This window comes from Vulpes vulpes, chromosome 7 (genome assembly GCF_048418805.1).
Source record: "Vulpes vulpes isolate BD-2025 chromosome 7, VulVul3, whole genome shotgun sequence".
In the NCBI taxonomy this organism is placed as follows: Eukaryota; Metazoa; Chordata; class Mammalia; order Carnivora; family Canidae; genus Vulpes; species Vulpes vulpes.
In genome coordinates this window covers 110,115,432-110,134,748 of record NC_132786.1, presented here as the reverse complement: position 1 = coordinate 110,134,748, position 19,317 = coordinate 110,115,432, and the positions used below count along the sequence as shown (strand labels likewise).

Below are 19,317 nucleotides of genomic sequence, written 5' to 3'. Positions count from 1 at the left end.
CAGGGCCTCGGTTTCTTCAAAGAGGAATTGTGAGCTTCAGTTTAGAGAGTGTGTACAGAACTGCGTGGTACACGACCGTGTGCAGTTACCACCATCACGAGAAATAAGCATTCACACTCGGAACGGATCTCCTGCCCCAGTAAGGCTCCCCGGGCTCCTAGAAGTCCTGCTTCCTTCAAAGTCAGTTACCTCTTCGAGGAGGACTTCTCCATTACCATCCTTGTCGATTTCTTCAAAGAGGTTGGGGGACACCTCGCCATTCCATATGAACATGTACCCCTCGGGCAGACCGGCCACAAGCTCCAGCAGCTCAATGTCAAACACCAGGACAGCACTACCGGGCACTTCTCCATCTGTCTCACCAACAGGGGAGGGGACAGCGTTAGTGCCACCAGACGGCAAGCATGCCCATCTGAACCTCCCCACCGACCAGGGCTCCAGCTGCCTCCTGGATGGCGAACATTTCTTGTGAGAGCAAGAAAGTTCTAAGCCAGCAAGTGGTTTTTTCCAAGCTGTAGATGGTGACCATTAGTGAGTCATGAAATCCATTTACAGGATATCAACCAGCATTTTTTTTTAATTAAAGAATAAAATAGATAAGGGTACATTGCACATACAAAGGATAGGTATGGTTTTATGGAACTTGAGTTTAATAACTTTATATGTAAAACTAAATGTCTATGTACCTACGTATAAGTTGTGTGTTAATGTGTAATACAGATGGGGAGACAAAATGTCTTTTTTTCCCAAGATTTTTAAATTTTACCTATTTTAGAGAGAGAGAGAAAGAGTGTGTGCACACACATGTGGGGTAGGGGGAAAGGGAGAGAATCTCAAGCAGACTCCCTGATGATAGCAGAGCCCAAACGGGGCTCCGCCTCAGGACCCTGAGATCATGACCTGAGCAGAAACTAGGAGTCAGACGCTTACCCGACTGAGCCACCCAGGTGCCCCCATGGAATGTATTTCTTACTATATGTCTTGGTGAAAAAAAGTTTGAAAGCCACTAATAGAGACTACAATTGTAGAACTTTTCAATAAATCCTAGAGCAGAACCTTAAAAATAATACAGCATGCCTTAAAATCCTGAGCTAAAATATGATATAAACACAAATCTGAGAACAGTATATACAGAATGGGCCCAAAAGAAATTATATGAGTACGTGAATATATATACACACATATATATAATGTCTTATTTGAAATTATTATATGTCATAATTATTTATAATTAATATTACTTAGTCATGTAGGGTGCACATTTTTTGTGTTTCTTCTTAGACCAGGGGGACTAGCAGGCAGTTGTAGCATGTTTTTGTTTTCTTTTTTAAGTAAGCTCTATACCAGATATAGGGCTCAAACTCACGACTCAGATCAAGAGTCACATGCCCCACAGACTGAGCCAGCCAGGTACCCCTAACAGACAGTATACTCACAATTATTTTAAAAATGTGAAAAAGAGAAAATTGATCCAAAGTGTATGTTTCTTATAAGTTAGTATTTCCTATCTCCTCCATCTCCAGAGAGCAGGAGCATAAAATACTGGAGAAGATGGCCCTGATTCTTTGGGTTTTAAATAGAAGAAGCAGGGACTTCTCGATCCCGGGACTCTGGGATCATGCCCCGAGCCAAAGGCAGATGCTCAACCACTGAGCCACCCAGGCATCCCAAATAGGTAGAATCTTTAAAAAATAATAATAACAAATGGAAGGAGCATATTGTGGTTCTAAATATGGCACCCCAAAAGCACAACATTCAGATTGTGAATATGCCCCAAGCATTCCGTAATGCTGTTGCTTACTCACCCACACCAGCTTCCCCATAGCCCAGGTGGGGTGGAATGATCACTGTCCGTTTCTCTCCAACGCACATCTCTCTAAGACCCATATCCATTCCCAACACAACTTGTCCGGATCCCAAAACAATATTATACGTCTTGCCTAAATTCCACCTGAAAATGAAACAGAGGAGTCCCTGGTTAGGTCAACAACCCACTGGTCCTTGAGGGTTTTCATGAGAAGAACACATATCTTCTGTGATCTTTCTGCCAAAGATACAGAACCCCTGTCTAATCAGGAGAAAACATCAGACACGCCCAAACTGAGCAACACTCTGCAAAATAATGAACCTATAATCTTCAAAAGTGTGAAGAAAATCAAGGGAAGACCAAGAAGCCATTCCAGAACACTGGAGCATACTGAGTGAGATCCTTTTGCTATAAAGGATAAAAGACCTTATGGGAACAACTAGCAAAACTTAGGTGGGGTCTGAGGATTAAAGATGATAACATATCAGTGTTAACTCTGGTTATGAAGTATGTGTTAAATTATGCAGAAGAATGTCTGTATTTGTAGGAAATGTACACTGAAGTACTCGGGGTGGCGGGATATCATGGTGGCGACCCCAATGATTCCAGGGAGAAAGAAGTTTTTTGTAATGTTCTTACAACTTTTCTATTTTTTTAAATATTTTATTTATTTGAGAAAGAGAGAGAGTGAGCATGAGAGAGCAGGAGTGCGGTGGGGGGGAGGACAGAGGGAGAGGGAGGTGCAGACCCCCCACTGAGCAGGAAGCCTGATGCAGGACTCGATCCCAGGACCCTGGGATCATGACCTGAGCTGAAGGCAGCTGCTTAACCGACTGAGCCACCAGGTGCCCAATATTTTAATCACTATCCTAGTAAGGAATTTTCATGAGAATTTTAAAAATTTGTAAGTTAAGTTAAATTTGTAGTTAAGACCCTGGGTTTTGGATTTAGCAAGACCTGAGTCTGAATCTTGCTTCTGCCACTTAATTGGACCGTGAAATCCCTCCATTTCCTCATCTATAAACTGCAGATAATAGTAGCTACCTCACAGGGGTATTCTCAGTGGTAAATAATGGGCCATGCTGGCACGGGGGAGAACAAATACAAAGAGCTCAGTAAACGGATGGCCTTGAGTATGTGAAATGCTTGCATCTGTAATAGGTTTTGACGTTAGAAAAATAACTGAAAGTTTAACTTGAGCCATGATTTAAATTACCCTGGATGTCCACGGTCCCTGGGAAATCCACACAAATCAAAGGTGGCTCTATCACCTCGGTCACTACTGAAAATAAATGTTTCCACATGTACCGCAGTGTGCTCCCCCACCTCCTAAAGACAAACAATGGAGATATTCTTCAATCTCAGGCTGGAAAAGCCTCTCCAAGCTCCTCAGAGCCCCATGGGGAGCCCTTCCCAGGTGGCGACAACATGCAAGGGACAGCCCCCCAAGGTCACAGCCCCTTCTAGGCTCCCCAGCCTCCCCCGGGTGCAGGGCTACCGCCACTTTGCCTCCTCAAGCTGGTCATCAGGCACCGACACACCAAACCAGAGTTTGCACCTGTCTAACCTGGGACAAAGTCAAAACAAAGTCCACTCTGGCGCAGGAGGCCTTGGCCCAAGGCCTGTGGGAGGGAGCAGGATGCGCCCTCCAGCCTGGGCACAATTCCTTCTTTGTCAGCAGGCGGAGGCACCCTGGCACTGCCTTTCTCCAGGGACTACTCTGTTTCACAGTCTCCCAGAATATTCAAAAACCCCTTTAGATCTCCGCTACCAAAGTCTGAGGCCAACTTAAACACACATGAAGAAAATCCTCCAAGCAAATGTCTCTGCTTTCCCGGGTCACCTCTGAGTGCCCCACTAAGTATTTCTTTTTTTCCCCCTCAGATCAACCTCTTACTTATTTTATTTTTATTTATTTATTTGTTTGTTTTGCCAGTTTTGCCTCTGACATTCTCCTCATTCTTTCCGCGCACTCCCACGGCCCAGCCACTGCAGGCTTCCTGCTCCCCACCTGCCGCCCTCTGGCTCTCGCCCATGGTCCCCTTCCTCCTCCCAGCAGCCAGCTTCAGCAGCACCTGCCTCCCTGTTTACAGAGCCCACGGAAGGCCGGAAGGCCGGGGTGGGGCAGGTCTCACCCCCTTCCTCTCCCACCTCACACCCACCACAGGCCCAATTTACCCTTGATACTGAAGCCACACTCAGACCAGACCAGCAGGGATGCCGGATGTTACTCTGCAGAATAGTTACAGGGACCACAAATGACTCTCGTGGTAGAGGGTGGAGTCTGATAAGACCAAGGAACATTGCGTGGCTCCCGGATGCTCTGTGGGAATGTTGTGAATCCGCCAAACATGAGAAGGCAGGAAGGCTGATTCCCCCGCCCTATATGAGAAGCATATCCTGAACCCACTGGGAAGGAATTCCTTTGTTCACTTTCCACCCCCCCCACCCCCCGTTTCCTCTGACCCCCTGCCCTAGAGTCAGAGCCCCAGATAAGAATATGGGCATTAGCAAGAGCAAGGACAGCAAGCCATTGACCTTACAGACTACTCTAACCTTGTGGATCATTCTCACATGCATATGGTCACTTGATCCCCCAAACAACAAGCCATGCTTCTTCTCCACTGCCCCCCAAAAGCTTCTAATACTAATGCAAGGAGGTTTGCTATAAAAGAGGTCCTGGTATATCTGAGCCCCAGAAGCTCATAGTTCATTGATTCTATAATGCATGTATTTTCACATTTTAACCTCTCTGTAATTGGGATACACTTTATCATTAACATCATGTTAATTTGGGGGCAGCATTTTTATGCAGATCTTAAAGATGCATAAAATGATGCATCTAATAATCAACACATTTCTAGATCTGATGAAAAACAGGAATCCATTAGTATACAGGCTCTCATAGCAGCAGAGAGAATGCTCTGAAGAGCATGTCCCTAGGGCTCCGACTCCATGTCTGGCTCTCACCAGCCACACACAATGTCCCCTGAAACTAGAAGGCAGGGGGGCGGGTGGGAGGGAGAGAATGCCCTCCCCACGCAGCATAAATGCAGCAACACATACTTATTTACATGAAGCCGTTCTCTCTCCCCAAGCCCAAACTTAGGAATCTTAAGTCAGGCTCTGTAAGAAAATGGATGTACTTATACGGAGATATAAAGAAAGGCTGAAAATGTTTCTTTCCCAGAAGAGAATATTTTACTAACATACAACTACATCTAAAGATTCAGAAACTGGGGATCCCTGGGTGGTGCAGCAGTTTAGCGCCTGCCTTTGGCCCAGGGCACAATCCTGGAGACCCAGGATCGAGTCCCACGTCAGGCTCCCGGTGCATGGAGCCTGCTTCTCCCTCTGCCTGTCTCTCTGCCTCTCTCTCTCTCTCTGTGTGTGACTATCATAAATAAATAAAAATTTTAAAAAAATAAAAAATAAAAAAATAAAGATTTAGAAACATAAGCATAAAGCTCCTTTTTACCCAAACTGGCTAATGATACTAGTTTATACTATTGATTCCTATTAATAAAATATCAGATTCATCTCAGTCAGTTAACATTTATAAAATGCTCCCTTTGCATTAGTTATGCTCTGGGCTAGGTGTAAAGAATAAAAATATGAAGAAACATGTTGGGTTTCTCTAAGGTATTCAGACCAGCAACAGAGATTGAAACAAAAATAAATAACTAAAAATAAATAACTATGTTAAATAATAACTTAAAACCTGAGACACAGGGATGCCTGGGTGGCTCAGCGATTGAGCATCTGCCTTTGGCTCAGAGCATGATCCCCAGGTCCGGGATCGAATGCCACATGGGGCTCCTTGTGGGGAGCCTGCCTCTCCCTCTGCCGGTGTCTCTGCCTTTCTGTGTCTCTCACGAATAAATAAATAAAATCTTAAAAAACAAAAACAAAAAAAAAACATGAGACACAGAAGTGGGAGCAGCTGATTCTTCCTAGGAATTAAGGAAAGACTTGGAAAAGGGAGAACATCTTAGCCAGGGCAGAAGTTGGCTGGAAAGAAGGGTTTAAGCAGTGCACATCTTGCACCACTGCACATGGAAACCTAGGAAGCAAAAGCTTCCACCTAGCAGAAGATGAGACCAGTCCAGCAGAATGGAGTTGACAAATAGAGTCTAATGTGCTAGACTATGGAGTTTGTAATGTAGCTGTGGGTTAATTTTTAAAGACAGCAGTTAGAAGATGACATCTGTTTTTCAGAAAGACAATTTCACAGAAGCAAGGTGAGACCATTCATAGGGAACTTGTAGAATAATGAACCTGAGTAGTGATATCAGCTAGCTCCAGGCAGTGGGGAAGCATGGAGAGAAACGCCCTCAACCAGTATGTGATGAAGAGCAAAGGAGAACCATGCGAGCCTATGGCTGTTATCCACCAAGTTCACTCCCCTCCTGTCCCCAGGGGCCCTTACGTGGAATCCAGCAGAGTCCCATCCAGAAGTGAGGCATTGTAGTGATACTTGAGGTAATCCCCCTTCTTACTCAGCACGGAGCAGTCCGGGGGCTTATAGTGGGAGGTGATGCTGATGGAGTCTGAAGGGTTGTGGAAGTCAATCACGTGGATGTCAAACACCAGCACGGCCGAACCAGGGATGTTCCCTAAAGGTCAGACACAGGCAATTAATGAGGGACCCCAGTGTCACCAGGTACGTTCCCACGAACCTCCAGGGAGAGACCCGGGACTGCCGATAGGAAAACCTAGAGAGGGGAACCTGGGTGGTGGGTCAGTGGTTGAGTGTCTCCCTTTGGCTCAGGTGGTGATCCCGGGGTTCAGGGATCAAGTCTTGCATCAGGCTCCCCGGGAAGCCCGCTTCTCCCTCTGCCTCTCTCTGTGTGTCTCTCAAGAATAAACAAATAAAAATCTTTAATAAAAATTAAAAACCTAGAGAATACTGAGAGATCGAAGCTGGAAGAGCTGTTAGAAGTAACCTAACCCTCATGGGGAAACTGAGGCACAGATTTGCCCAGGGTCATGCAGCCAGTTATAGAACACAGTTTGAACAATGGTTAAAGACGTTGAGCTACAGCCCCATGGGGTCGCCGAACCTGAAAGATGTATGGCTAAGTTCATCACAGATGCGGAAACTAAACGCAGCCAAATTAAGGCTCACCTGGCTCCCAATGAAGTTAAGAGATGAGAAAATCAGCTGACAGCTACTGCTGTGCAAGAGAAACTAACAGAAACGTCACAGGGGAAAAGCTCCCAGCCAAAATCGGCCCATATAGACTCCTCTATGATACAATATATCTAACAGTTCATATAACACTCTTATAACACATCTTTTCTGTTCTAAACAAAATTATTAGTATAGGGGATCCCTGGGTGGCTCAGTGGTTCAGCGCCTGCCTTCCGCCCAGGGCGTGATGCTGGAGTCTCAGGATTGAGTCTCACATCAGGCTCCCTGCATGGAGCCTGCTTCTCCCTCTGCCTGTGTCTCTGCCTCTCTCTCTCTTTCTCTCTCTTCTCACTGTGTCTCTCATGAATAAATTAATAAAATCTTAAAAAAAAAACTATTAGTATATTTTTCTCTTCCATCATCTCCACTTTTGAAAACGTTATCTCACATCTGAATAGCATTTTACAGTTTACCAAAGTATTTTTCACACACATTCTCTCATTTTTTAAAAACTTTATTTTTAGGGCAGCCCAGGTGGCTCAGCAGTTTAGCACTGCCTTCAGCCCAGGGTGTGATCCTTGAGACCCGGGATCAAGTCCCACATCAGGCTCCCTGCATAGAGCCTGCTTCTCCCTCTGCCTGTGTCTCTGCCTCTTGCTCTCTCTCCGTGTCTCTCATGAATAAATAAAATCTTTTAATAAACAAACAAATAAATAAAACTTTATTTTTAAGTAATCTCCACACCTAGCGGGGGCTCGAACTCACAACCCCAAGATCAGAGTCACATGGTGGCTCGGTCCATTAAGCATCCACCTTTAGCTCTTCATGATCCCAGGGTCCTGGGATGGAGTCCCGCATTGGGCTCCCTGCTCAGTAGGGAGTCTCCTTCTCCCTCTCACTCTGCCTCTGCCTTCTACTTCCTCTGCTTGTGCTCTCTCTCAAATTTTTAAAATCTTAAAAAAAAAAAAAAAAGGGAGTTGCATGCTGTACCAACTGAGCTAGCCAGGCGCCCCCTATACTCTCTCATTAAATTCCTGAAGCCACCTTGTGGGGTATTACCCTAAGTCCAGGATTAGCAGATGCTCCATGAATTTAATGACAGCTTCTCAGGGGGCTGGAGAAGGGCAAGGGGACACCTTAAACATATGCACCAATGATTAAACACACCCAGATCATTTCAGAGAAGTTGAAATATAAAACTTTTGTAAATAGTGTTACTAAGGGGGCACATGGGTGGTTTGGTCAGTTAAGCATCCGATTCTTGGTCAGTTCAGGTCATGATCTCATGGGTCCTGGGATCGAGCCCCACCGTCGTGCTCTATGCTCAAGATTCTCTCTATCCCTCCCCCACTGCCCACCCCCACTCACATGTGCTAAAATAAATTTTTAAATAAATAAATAAATAAATAAATAAATAAATCTTTTTAAAAAATAGTGTTACTTATAACCAAGGATGCATAATACTTTCATTAGCACTTTACAGATAAGAAAACCAACTCAGATAGAACTTGTTCAAGAAAACAGCACAGCTACAGGAAGAATTCAAAGAGAGATAGATATACACCAACACCCGCCCCCCACCCCTGCCACATACTTCTCTGTGTCCATTTCTTGGTTGCCCTCTGACACACACACACACACACACACACACACACACACACACAATGGATGCCTAGAAAGTAATAAGCACTCTTCTAAGTGCTTTCTATGTTTTGATTTATTTAATTCTCATGATAACCCTACATTCCCAATCTAAGAGTGCTTAGAAGGTAATCTGGAAGTTGGGGAACAGAACGTGAGGAAGCAATGCTTCCACAATCCCTCGGACAGAATCGGTTTTCCCCATTAGGACTGTAAACACAGCCAAGCATTCTAATTTCAGAGCTGACCCCGTGGAACAGAGTAGGCAGCGGAGTGGGCCAGAGCCTTTCCAGAAGGCCTACTCCCTCCTTCCACTAACCCTGTGGGGGGAAAAATGGCCTCAACAAAATGAAATGCCAAGAATGGAGCTGGAGAACCCCACGGGGAGCCCAGCATTTCATTCCTTCCACAAGTATTTATTCACTGTTTACTTCATGCTTGGCCCCATGGTATGTCCTCCATGTCCTGACACCCTTTCTGGGTCAGTTCCTGATGGATTAGCACTAGGTCCTATGCAAACCCCACAAGGAGGCCAGGGAGACACTAATCAAAAGAAGACAGGTGCCCCCCCACCCCGCCCCTGTGCAAGAGCACCTGGGTGGTCCTTGTCAGAGTGCCCCTGCCCCCACAACAACATATGATTTGGGATGAAGCAGCCTCATGCCCACAAAATTTATGAGTCTTCAGATGCTTCCCAGAGCCTTATATAATTCTTTGCAGAGCTCTGTCACATACTTGATAGAAAGCCAAAATGAAAAAAACGTTAAGCAAATGTTTTCCATTAATATATTATTTTTAGAGAAACGAAGGATTAATCCTGAGGGCATAACAAAGCCTGAATACTCAGAAAATATTTGTCTATTTCTGTATGTATTTGAGTAGAAGTTTACATGATATAAAACCAAGGAGCATCAAGACACTAGACAAACAGGAAATGAAGCAAGGTTTATTGAATGTGTCTCAAGATGTGACCTGATATGGCTTTACACATCAGAAATTAAATGGGGTGCCCTGCTGACTCAGCCTGGAGAGCATGTGATTCTTGATCTTGGGGTGGTAAGTTCAAACCCTACACTGGGGGGTAGAGTTTACTCAAAAAAAAAAAAAAAAGAAGAAGAAGAAAAAGAAAGAAATTTAGGTCAGGGAGAAAAAAAATGTTTCTCCACGGTACACCCTAGCTTCCAACCAACCTGATACCTCCTAGATCCTCTGAATAGACCCTACTAAGAAAATTCTGAAGACACATATATCAGTAGTAGTCAGAAGAACAAAATTAATGTGTACAGCCAGCCAGGCCAGCCACAAGCTCACCGGTGAAAAGAATACAAAAGCAAAATTAATACTGTATCAATTATTCCTAAGCAGGTTAGCAAAAAATGATATAGGCATATCTCAGATTTTGTGGGTCTGGTTCCAGACCACTGCAATAAAGTGAATAGTTCAATAAGGCGAGTCCGGTGAATTGTTTTGGTTTCCCAGTGCATATTATAAAGTTTGTTTCTACCATGCTGTGGTCTATTAGGTGTGCAATAGCATTATGTCTCGAAAACAATGTACATACCTTAACTAAAAGCATTTTATTGCTACAAAATATAAACTATCATCTGAGCTTTTTTAAATTTTTTTTTAATTTTTATTTATTTATGATAGTCACACAGAGAGAGAGAGAGAGAGAGAGGCAGAGACACAGGCAGAGGGAGAAGCAGGCTCCATGCACCGGGAGCCCGACGTGGGATTCGATCCCGGGTCTCCAGGATCGCGCCCTGGGCCAAAGGCAGGCGCTAAACCGCTGCACCACCCAGGGATCCCGAGCTTTTTTAAATTTTTATTTATTTATGCATGAAACACACACAGAGAGAGGCAGAGACATAGGCAGAGGGGGAATCAGGCTCCATGCAGGGAGCCCGATGTGGGACTCGATCTCAGAACCCCAGGATCATGACCTGAACCTCAGGCAGATGCTCAACCACTAAGCACCCAGGCGCCCCTCATCTGAGCTTTCAGAGTCATAATCACTGATCACTGACTACCATAACAAATATAATAACAATGAATAAGTTTGAAATATGGCAAGAATTACCAAAATGTGACAGAGACATGAACAAGCAAATAGTGCTGGAAAAATCGCAATGATAGGCTTGCTTGATGCAGGGTCGCCACAAACTTCAATTTGTAAAACAAACAAACAAAAAAAACCCAACCATAATACTATCTGTGGAGCGCAATAAAGCAAAGTGCAATAAAATGAAGTATGCCTATATGTGTGAGTGAAAAACCTAAGAGGGAAATATGGTTTAAAATACTATGCAACCATAAAAAAATACCTGTTGGCATAGACACTTGTTCACAACAAATTAGGTAAAGAGAAAAATTACAAAGTAATATGTATAGATAATCCCATTTTTTTAGTTTATTTATTTTTTAGTAATCTCTACATCCAATGTGGGGCTCAAACTCATAAGCCTGAGATCAAGAGTCACATGCTCCTCTGACTGAGCCAGCCAGGTGTCCCTAGGTAATCCCATTTTTGTTAGTATTTATTAGTGGAGGTGGATGTGTATTTTCACTTCACGGTTGTATTAGTTTCCTATTGTTAGTATAACAAGTTTCCACAAATTTAGTGGCTTAAAAAAATGCAGATCTATTCTCATAACTCTGGAGGGTCAGAATTCTGAATTCAAGGTTTCTGAATTCAGAATTTTCTGAATTCAAGGTTTTTGAATTCAGAATTCTGAATTCAAGGTTGGCAGGGACGCATTCCTCGTGGAGGAATCAGGGGAGAATCTGCTTCCTCGCCTTTCCAGCTTCCTGTGCCTGCCTTCATTCCTTGACCTGTGGCCCCTTCATCCAATTTCCAAGCCAGCAGCTCAGCATTTTCTCCTCTCTCTGAACTCCTGCTTCCCTCTTACAAAGGCTCTTGTAAGTACATCAAGACCACCTGGTTGGATGATCCAGAATGATCTCCCCATCTCAAGATCCTTACCTTACTCACATCTGCAAAATCCCTTCCACCATGTAAGGTAACATATTGACAGGTTCCAGGGATAGGACGGGGACATCTTTTGGGGCTGCTATCCCACCTACCACATTTCAATGTTTATTCCTGCCTGGTGGGATAATGGGAGATTTTTGTTTTCTTTCGTTATCCTTACTTTCTTTTTTCTAAAGTCAACATGTATCATTTGTATAATGCTTAAAAGGAGGTTGCTATTAGAGTGACAAAGTGTTCTCAAAGTGGGTTGAGGTGATGGTTAACTCAACTCCCCACATTTACTAAAAGTCACTGAATTGGGACACCGGGGTGGCTCAGTTGGCTAAGCGTCCAGCTCAGGTCATGATCTCAGGATTCTGAGAGTGAGCCTCGCATTGGGCTCGTGCCCAGCACAAAGTCGGCTTGAGATTCTCTCTCCCTCTCCCTCTGCCCCTCCTGCTCGTGCTCTCTCTCTCCCTAAAACAAATAAATCTTCACAACTCACAGAATTGTACACTTAAAATGGGTAAATTTTATGACACATAAATTACATCTCAATAAAACTGTTAAAAAACAAAAACCAAGGACACCTGGGTGGCTCAGTGGCTGGGTGTCTGCCTTCAGCTCAGGGCGTGATCCTAGAGTCCTGGGATCGAGTCCCGTGTCAGGCTCCCTGCAGGGAGCCTGATTCTCCCTCTGCCTATGTCTCTACCTCTGTCTCTTTTGAATAAATAAATGAAAAACCTTAAAAAAAAAACAAAAACAAAAAAGGGGAGAGGTTTGCAATATGCTTTCAAATGACTCAACAACAAAAACAAACAAAAAATGTAATTAGAGAGAAAAAATAAACAGCAAGTTGTTAACAGCTGATGAATCTATGAGTTTGACTCCTAGTTCTTTCAACTTTGGCACAGGTCTAAGAATTTTCCAAGAGGAAATCGGGCAGTGGGGACAAGAGGAAAGAATAGGCATCTCTAGAAACCAACGCTATTTGGACATTCAAGTCTTTAGTGGGACATCAGGTTCCACATTCTGGCTCTCAAGAAGCCCTGATTGCTTGGAAGCAGCCTGGAAGCAGCCAGCACTCACCTCTTCCTTCCTCTCCGTAGCCGAGGTGAGGTGGGACCACAATCCTCCTCTTCTCTCCGATGCAGACACCAAGTAGACCTTCATCCATGCCAGCAATCACGTAGCCCTGCCCGATGTATGTGTCAAAGGTGCGGTTCCGTGAGTAGCTGGAAAAGAAGGAAAGGACAGAAAGGTTCCTCACAAGCGACACCACAGCAGCTGTGCATGTTAGTGGGCATGAGAGGCAGCAGGAAGATTCCAGACCCTGGAAGAGGGTGAAGCTTAGTTTGTGAGGACACAGCCTGGAAACATGCTCCCTGGGAACCCACACTCCCCAGAACTCACACACAGTGTGGGAGCATCTGGGTACAAAACCACTCCCAGAAACAAGCCTCCAACCCTCTGGTCTGGTCAGGTTATGGATGGGATGCACCAGACAAGACGCAGCCACACAGAAATGTAGCTAATGTAAATCGGACTGTGCTTGGTAACCATGTCAAGTTAATTTAAAAAAAGCATCAAAGGTGGACCTTCTTAGAAACTAAGAATGTGTCACAAGACAACGTTCCAGTATCTGAAGCAGAGAATATCTGTATATATGAGGCATGGATATTTGGATTGCCAGGAAAGTAACACATACACAGAAAAAAAATTGAACTCTGCAGTCTCTACCAGGGCCCGGAGGAAGTCTTCCTACTGTAATCCCTGCTCACCAAGCCACCTTCTGGGGAGTACTTGGGTTTCCCAAGTGCCATGGGCAGGAGGCCCAAGCATTCTGCTCAGTGGAGAGATCCAGCCTTTGTATAAACTGCCAATTGAATCCGATTCCTGTGAGTTTGGTGAGGACAGGAATCAATTCCCCAAAGCCAGATGTTTCCAGAATAAAATAATAAAACTTCACACGCCACGTCTGCTACCCAGGGACCTGCACTCATTCCTCACCCCCACCTGGTGCAGAGGTGGCAAAAAGCCTGTTGTGAAAGAGTTGGTCCGTTCCACCATGACCTCAAACACGGCCAAAGGATGACCGCCTCAGGGGCAGAGTGGCCGGGAATTGTAGAGCACTCTGAATAACTTTAAAAGAAGACTTAAGAGAGCCTGGGTGGCTCAGGAGTTGAGCGTCTGCCTTTGGCTCAGGGCGTGATCCCGGGGTCCTGGGATCTAGTTCCGCCTCAGGATCCCTGTAGGGAACCTGCTTCTCCCTCTGTCTGTGTCTCTGCCTCTCTGTGTCTCTCATGAATAAATGAATAAAATCTTTTAAAAAACAGGGCAGCCCCAGTGGTGCAGTGGTTTGGCACCGCCTGCAGCCGGGGTGTGATCCTGGAGACCCGGGATCGAGTCCCATGCCGGGCTCCCTGCATGGAGCCTGCTTCTTCCTCTGCCTGTGTCTCTGCCTCTCTCTCTCTCTGTGCCTCTCATGAATAAATAAATAAATAAAATCTTTAAAAAAAAAAACTATCCATTTTTCTCCTATAAATTGGCAAAAATTATTTAAATATGATTCTCAGTGTTGAGAGAGTTTGAGGGAATGAAGCTCTTTTAGAGTGTTGGGGAATAAAAGCTTCCCCGAGGACAGCTTGATTGTGTATATCATAAACTATAAAAATACACATAATCTTTGACCCAAAGATTCTTCTAGAAATTTATCCCAAGGAAACAATCTTACACGTTAAGATTTAGCTGCAAAAATAATTACTGAAGCCCTACTTAGACTGTCAAAAGGAAGAAAACAACAGATGGTGACTAACATCATGATGAGTGCTGAGTACCGTGTAGAATTGTTAAATCACTATGTTGTACACCTGAAGCTAATATAACTCTGTATGTCAACTACAATAAAAAAGAAAACAACTGGGATTAATTACCTAAATTAAGGCAAATCCATATAATAGAAAATTATGTAGCCATTAGGATGGACTAGATCCCAATGCACTAAAGTGGAAAGCATTTTTAAAACCTAATAAAATTGTCACTCCTTTATTTTTTTGTTAAAGTTTTATTTATTTATTTGGGGGGTGGGGGTGGGACAGAGGGAGACAGGGACTCTTAAGCAGACTCTCTGCTAAGCACAGAGTCCGATTCATGGCTCCATCTCACACCCTGAGATCATAGTCTGAGACAAAATCAAGAGTTGGATGCTTTACAGACTGAGCCACCCAGTCTGGTGCCTGAGCCACCCAGGCACCCTGTGGTTCCTCTAATATGGAAAGAAATCTGGTGCACACTAGAAAAAATGGTCTTTTAATTAGAAATAGAATTCCAGGGACGCCTGGGTGGCTCAGCAGTTGAGCATCTGCCTTTGGCTCAGGGCGTGATCCCAGGGTCCTGGGATCGAGTCCCACATCAGGCTCCCTGCATGGAGCCTGCTTCTCTCTGCCTGTGTCTCTGCCTCTCTCTCTCTATGTCTCTCATGAATAAATAAATAAAATCTTAAAAAAAAAAAAGAAATAGAATTCCAGGAAATAAAGGATAGAACCAAGCTCATAAGTAACGGGTAATAAATAACATGCACACACTGAATGTTTTCTGCAATAGAAAAAAATAAATAAATAAAGACAACTCAGGGATCCCTGGGTGGCGCAGTGGTTTGGCGCCTGCCTTTGGCCCAGGGCGCGATCCTGGAGACCCGGGATCGAATCCCACATCAGGCTCCCGGTGCATGGAGCCTGCTTCTCCCTCTGCCTGTGTCTCTGCTTCTCTCTCTCTATGTCTATCATGAGTAAATAAATAAAAAAAAAAAACCTTAAAAAAAAAAAAGATTAAAAAAAAAAAAAAAAAAGACAACTCAAATGTTCATCAGTAGGGGAATGGTTAAATAAATTGAGAATATTCACCCAATGAAAACACTATGCAGACATAAAAAACAATCTCTCTTATATGTGTACAGTATAAATTGTATATGTATGAATTTTTTAATTAGGTAGGCTCCACGCAAGCACAGATCCCAACCCAGGAGCTTGAACTCATGACTGTGAGATCAAAACCTGAGCTGTCTCTCTATATATCAATATGGAAAAATCCCAAGATGGAAAAATAAAAAGGAAGAGGCAGGGAGATGTATTTCATCTGCTATATACTATAAAGGGGAGAAAATAAGATAACATCTGTATTTGTGTTGGGACGCCTGGGTGGCTCAGTGGTTGAGCATCTGCCTTTGGCTCAGGCGTGATCCCAGGATCTGGGATTGAGTCCCGCATCCAGCTCCCTGAAGGGAGCCTATTTCTCCTTCTGCCTATGTCTCTGCCTCTCTCTCTCTCTCTATCTCTCATGAAGAAATAAATAAATAAATCTTAAAAAAAAAACACATCTGTATTTGTGTATATCTGCATTAGAAAAAAAAACCGCACAGTGGAAGAATAAAAAAGAAACATTAATAAAAGTGGTTAATTCTAGAGGTGCCTGGATGGCTCAGTTGGTGGAGTGTACAACGCTTGATCTCAGGGTCTTGAGTTCAAGCCCTTTTGGGCATAGAGATGAATGAAAGGAAAGGAAGAAAGGAGGAAAGGAAGGAAGGAAGGAAGGAAGGAAGGAAGGAAGGAAGGAAGGAAGGAAGGAAGGAAGGAAGGAGAGAGAAAGAAAGAAAGAAAGAAAGAAAGAAAGAAAGAAAGAAAGAAAGAAAGAAAAGTTAATTCCAAGTGGCTAGAGAAAAGGGAGATGGAAGGTAGGCAGGGCCAAGTAATAGGACATATCTTAATACACACTGAGTTTTAATTATGAACCATGTGACTATTACTTTTTCCAAAAAGATCAAATGAAAATTGTAAAGGAAGAGACCCTAAGAACAGGAAGGATAAATTATTCAAGCAAATGGGACGCCTGGGTAGCTCAGCGGTTGGGCGTCTGCCTTTGCCTCAGCGCATGATCCTGGGGTCCTGGGATCAAGTCCCACATCGGGCTCCCCGTGGGGAGCCTGCTTCTCCCTCTGCCTGTGTCTCTGCCTCTCTCTGTGTGTCTCTCATGAATAAATAAATAAAATCTTAAAAAAAATATTCAAGCAAAATAATGCCATATAAAAATTCTTCTGTACTATTTTGGATGACTAAAGAAATCAGAAGTCTATTACCTCAGAGAGACAGGTAGGCTGCTGTCTCTACCTGTTTGCTCTACAGGAAGCTGAAGAGGTGGTTTCCCAAGGGCACATGCCACTTGAAAGAGCAAGACATAGCAAGCTGCCTGCCGCCTGCTCCAGCCACCTGTACAAGGGCAAAACAGGACTGAATAACAACAGAGGCATGGTAATTAGCCTTTGCAGCATCAGGAAGGAAGCCACAAGCACTCAACGTGTCTCATCCAGCAGCCTTTGAAGTTCACAGAGCTTGCTTTACATACCTTATCTCTTTAACCATCTCTGAGAAAGGTGCTAATTACGGGGGGGGGGGGGGGGGGGGGGGGGGGGGAGGGAGGATCAGGAGCACAGGACTAAATTTCAGGGAGGTCAAATGCCATCCAAAGTCACCACACACCGGGACCAGAACCCACCTTTCCTGGCACCAAGTCTGTTGTCCCCTCTTCCGACCACCCAGACCTCAGTTCTGGCCACTTCCCATCCTGGATCCCATAGTTGGCTCCCTACTTGGATAGTTGAACAAGGTATAAGGAATGGTGGGAGTGTAGGCTGAGTCTATCCCGTTTTCCTGCAGACTTATATCCCACAGGCTCCAAGAAGGAGACCGTTCTAACAGCCTCTGAAAGAATTCAATGTCAGAAAACAATCTACGATAGAGATGAAAATACTAACTACAAATCAGCATTGACAGAGTTCAGATCATGGTCCAGCCAGAGGTAGACTATCTTTAATAAGATGCTCTGGTGAGTGAAGGCTCCAGTAGTTTCCTTACCTGGAATCAAAGAAGGTGCCATCCAGAAGGGTGCCATTGTAATGATACCTGAGAAAGTCCCCACTTTGACTTCGCCGCTCACAGTTTTCTGGGACTACCTTATTCTCAATGGAAATGCCATCCTTGGGGTTATGGAGGTCCAATAAAGCGACATCAAACACCAGAGATGCCTGTCCAGGAATGTCTTTCCCTAGAGTAGAATGGAGGAAGATGATGAAATCAGGACATGAGATTTAGGAAGGGCTTTTAACTACAACTCAACTCCCACTGTGTTGGTGTTACTCATTCCTTAAAGCTTCCAAGCTGAGGAAATAAACGTTCTTTCACATGTTGGGTGGCCTCCTGGTGTTCAACTATTTCTGCCACCACCGTGTCTATGGTGCCCAACCATGCACTGGCGGGCATAATTTGAAGCCTAACTTCTTCAGAAAAAGGAGCAAACCAATATTGATGACACACAAGACTACCATGACTGTATTTTCTATGCTTGTGCTGACAAATCAAGGCTCTATGTAGGTGGTTATGCACCCACATGAAAACCCAAATACATGCCTCTGTGGGTTTCTGTCTGTGTACAAATGCAAATCACAGACATTTACAGGCATAAATTCCTTGGACTTGATTCTTGATTCCTTGGACTTGATTCATAAACCTTGGACTTGATTCTACAGAATATTACACAGACTTGTTCTGTGGAACCATCAGCCAATGTTTTGAAGACGCAAAATGCAAAAATTCAATTTATTAAGTGCATCTAAAACAAGATATAAATAAAATTAAAGCTAGCTAAGAGGGAGGAAAAATGGTACCCACAATGCAAAATATAAATCCTCAAATTCCTTTTATCCCACTTCTGGATGGTATTGCTTCTTTGGGATGTTCCCAACAGTGGGGACCTAGTGAATATACACAAAATGATAATCTACCTGAAGAGATTATTGGGTACTAGCTCTTCTTGCAAGGATCAAAATCAACCAATAAATAACTCAATTCAGTACTTTGAGATAAAGGAAGTTAACTGACAAACCACCTACCTCAACATTCTTGCCATTCGATATACCTTTGCAAAGGAGTAGACCCGGCAAGTGAATGACAGCACAACAGGCCTGAGCTCCTTCAATAGGTTCTTTGGCAGAGCCCATCACCCCCCCCCCCCCTTCACCTCAGGGAAACAATGAAATCTGCTGAAAACTGCTGCTGAGTCAGTCTCTGGAATGTAAGGTGTGGTCAATCCTCCAAGTGTGTGTATGGGTGTGTGTGTGTGTTAGAATATGAATCTTGTACTTTTCTGTATTTTTTTATTTATTAGAAAAAAGAAAGCCTTAAAAGTAGAGCTTAAAATTTTTCTAACATTATCATATACTAATTGAAATTTTTTTTTAAGATTTTATTTATTTATTCATGAGAGACAGAGAAAGAGGCAGAGACAATGGCAGAGGGAGGAACAGACTCCATGCAGGGGGCCCGATGTGAGACTGGATCCCGGGACTTCCGGATCATATCATGGGCCAAAGGCAGACGCTTAACTGCTGAGCTACCCAGGCATCCCAAATATTTGTGTTTTTTTTTTTGTTTTTTTTTTTTAAGATTTTATTTATTCATGAGAGACATATATAGAGAGAGTCAGAGACACAGGCAGAGGGAGAAGCAGGCTCCAGGCAGGCAGCCCGACGTGGGACTCGATCCCGGGTCTCCAGGATCACGCCCCGGGCTGAAGGCGGGACTAAACCGCCGAGCCACTGGGGCTTCCCTGTTTTTTTAATAACAATTTTATCAAGATATAATTTCCATATCATACAATATATATGGGGTGCCTGGATGGTTCAGATGGTTAAACATCCGACTCTTGGTTTTGGCT

At 44.0% G+C, this 19,317-nt stretch overlaps 1 protein-coding gene across 1 annotated transcript in view; it reads right to left on the bottom strand.

Moving 5' to 3' along the window:
• The window catches only part of FKBP9 (FKBP prolyl isomerase 9), a 41,001-nt gene that overhangs the window by 3,945 nt on the left and 17,739 nt on the right, over window positions 1–19,317 (bottom strand). Inside the window, exons 5-9 of the mRNA XM_072764679.1 lie at window positions 17,460–17,649; window positions 12,643–12,788; window positions 6,237–6,423; window positions 1,806–1,951; window positions 190–353 (exon numbers count right to left, since the gene is read on the bottom strand). Coding sequence (XP_072620780.1) covers window positions 190–353; window positions 1,806–1,951; window positions 6,237–6,423; window positions 12,643–12,788; window positions 17,460–17,649 — 833 coding nt within the window. The remainder of the gene's footprint in view (window positions 1–189; window positions 354–1,805; window positions 1,952–6,236; window positions 6,424–12,642; window positions 12,789–17,459; window positions 17,650–19,317) is intronic.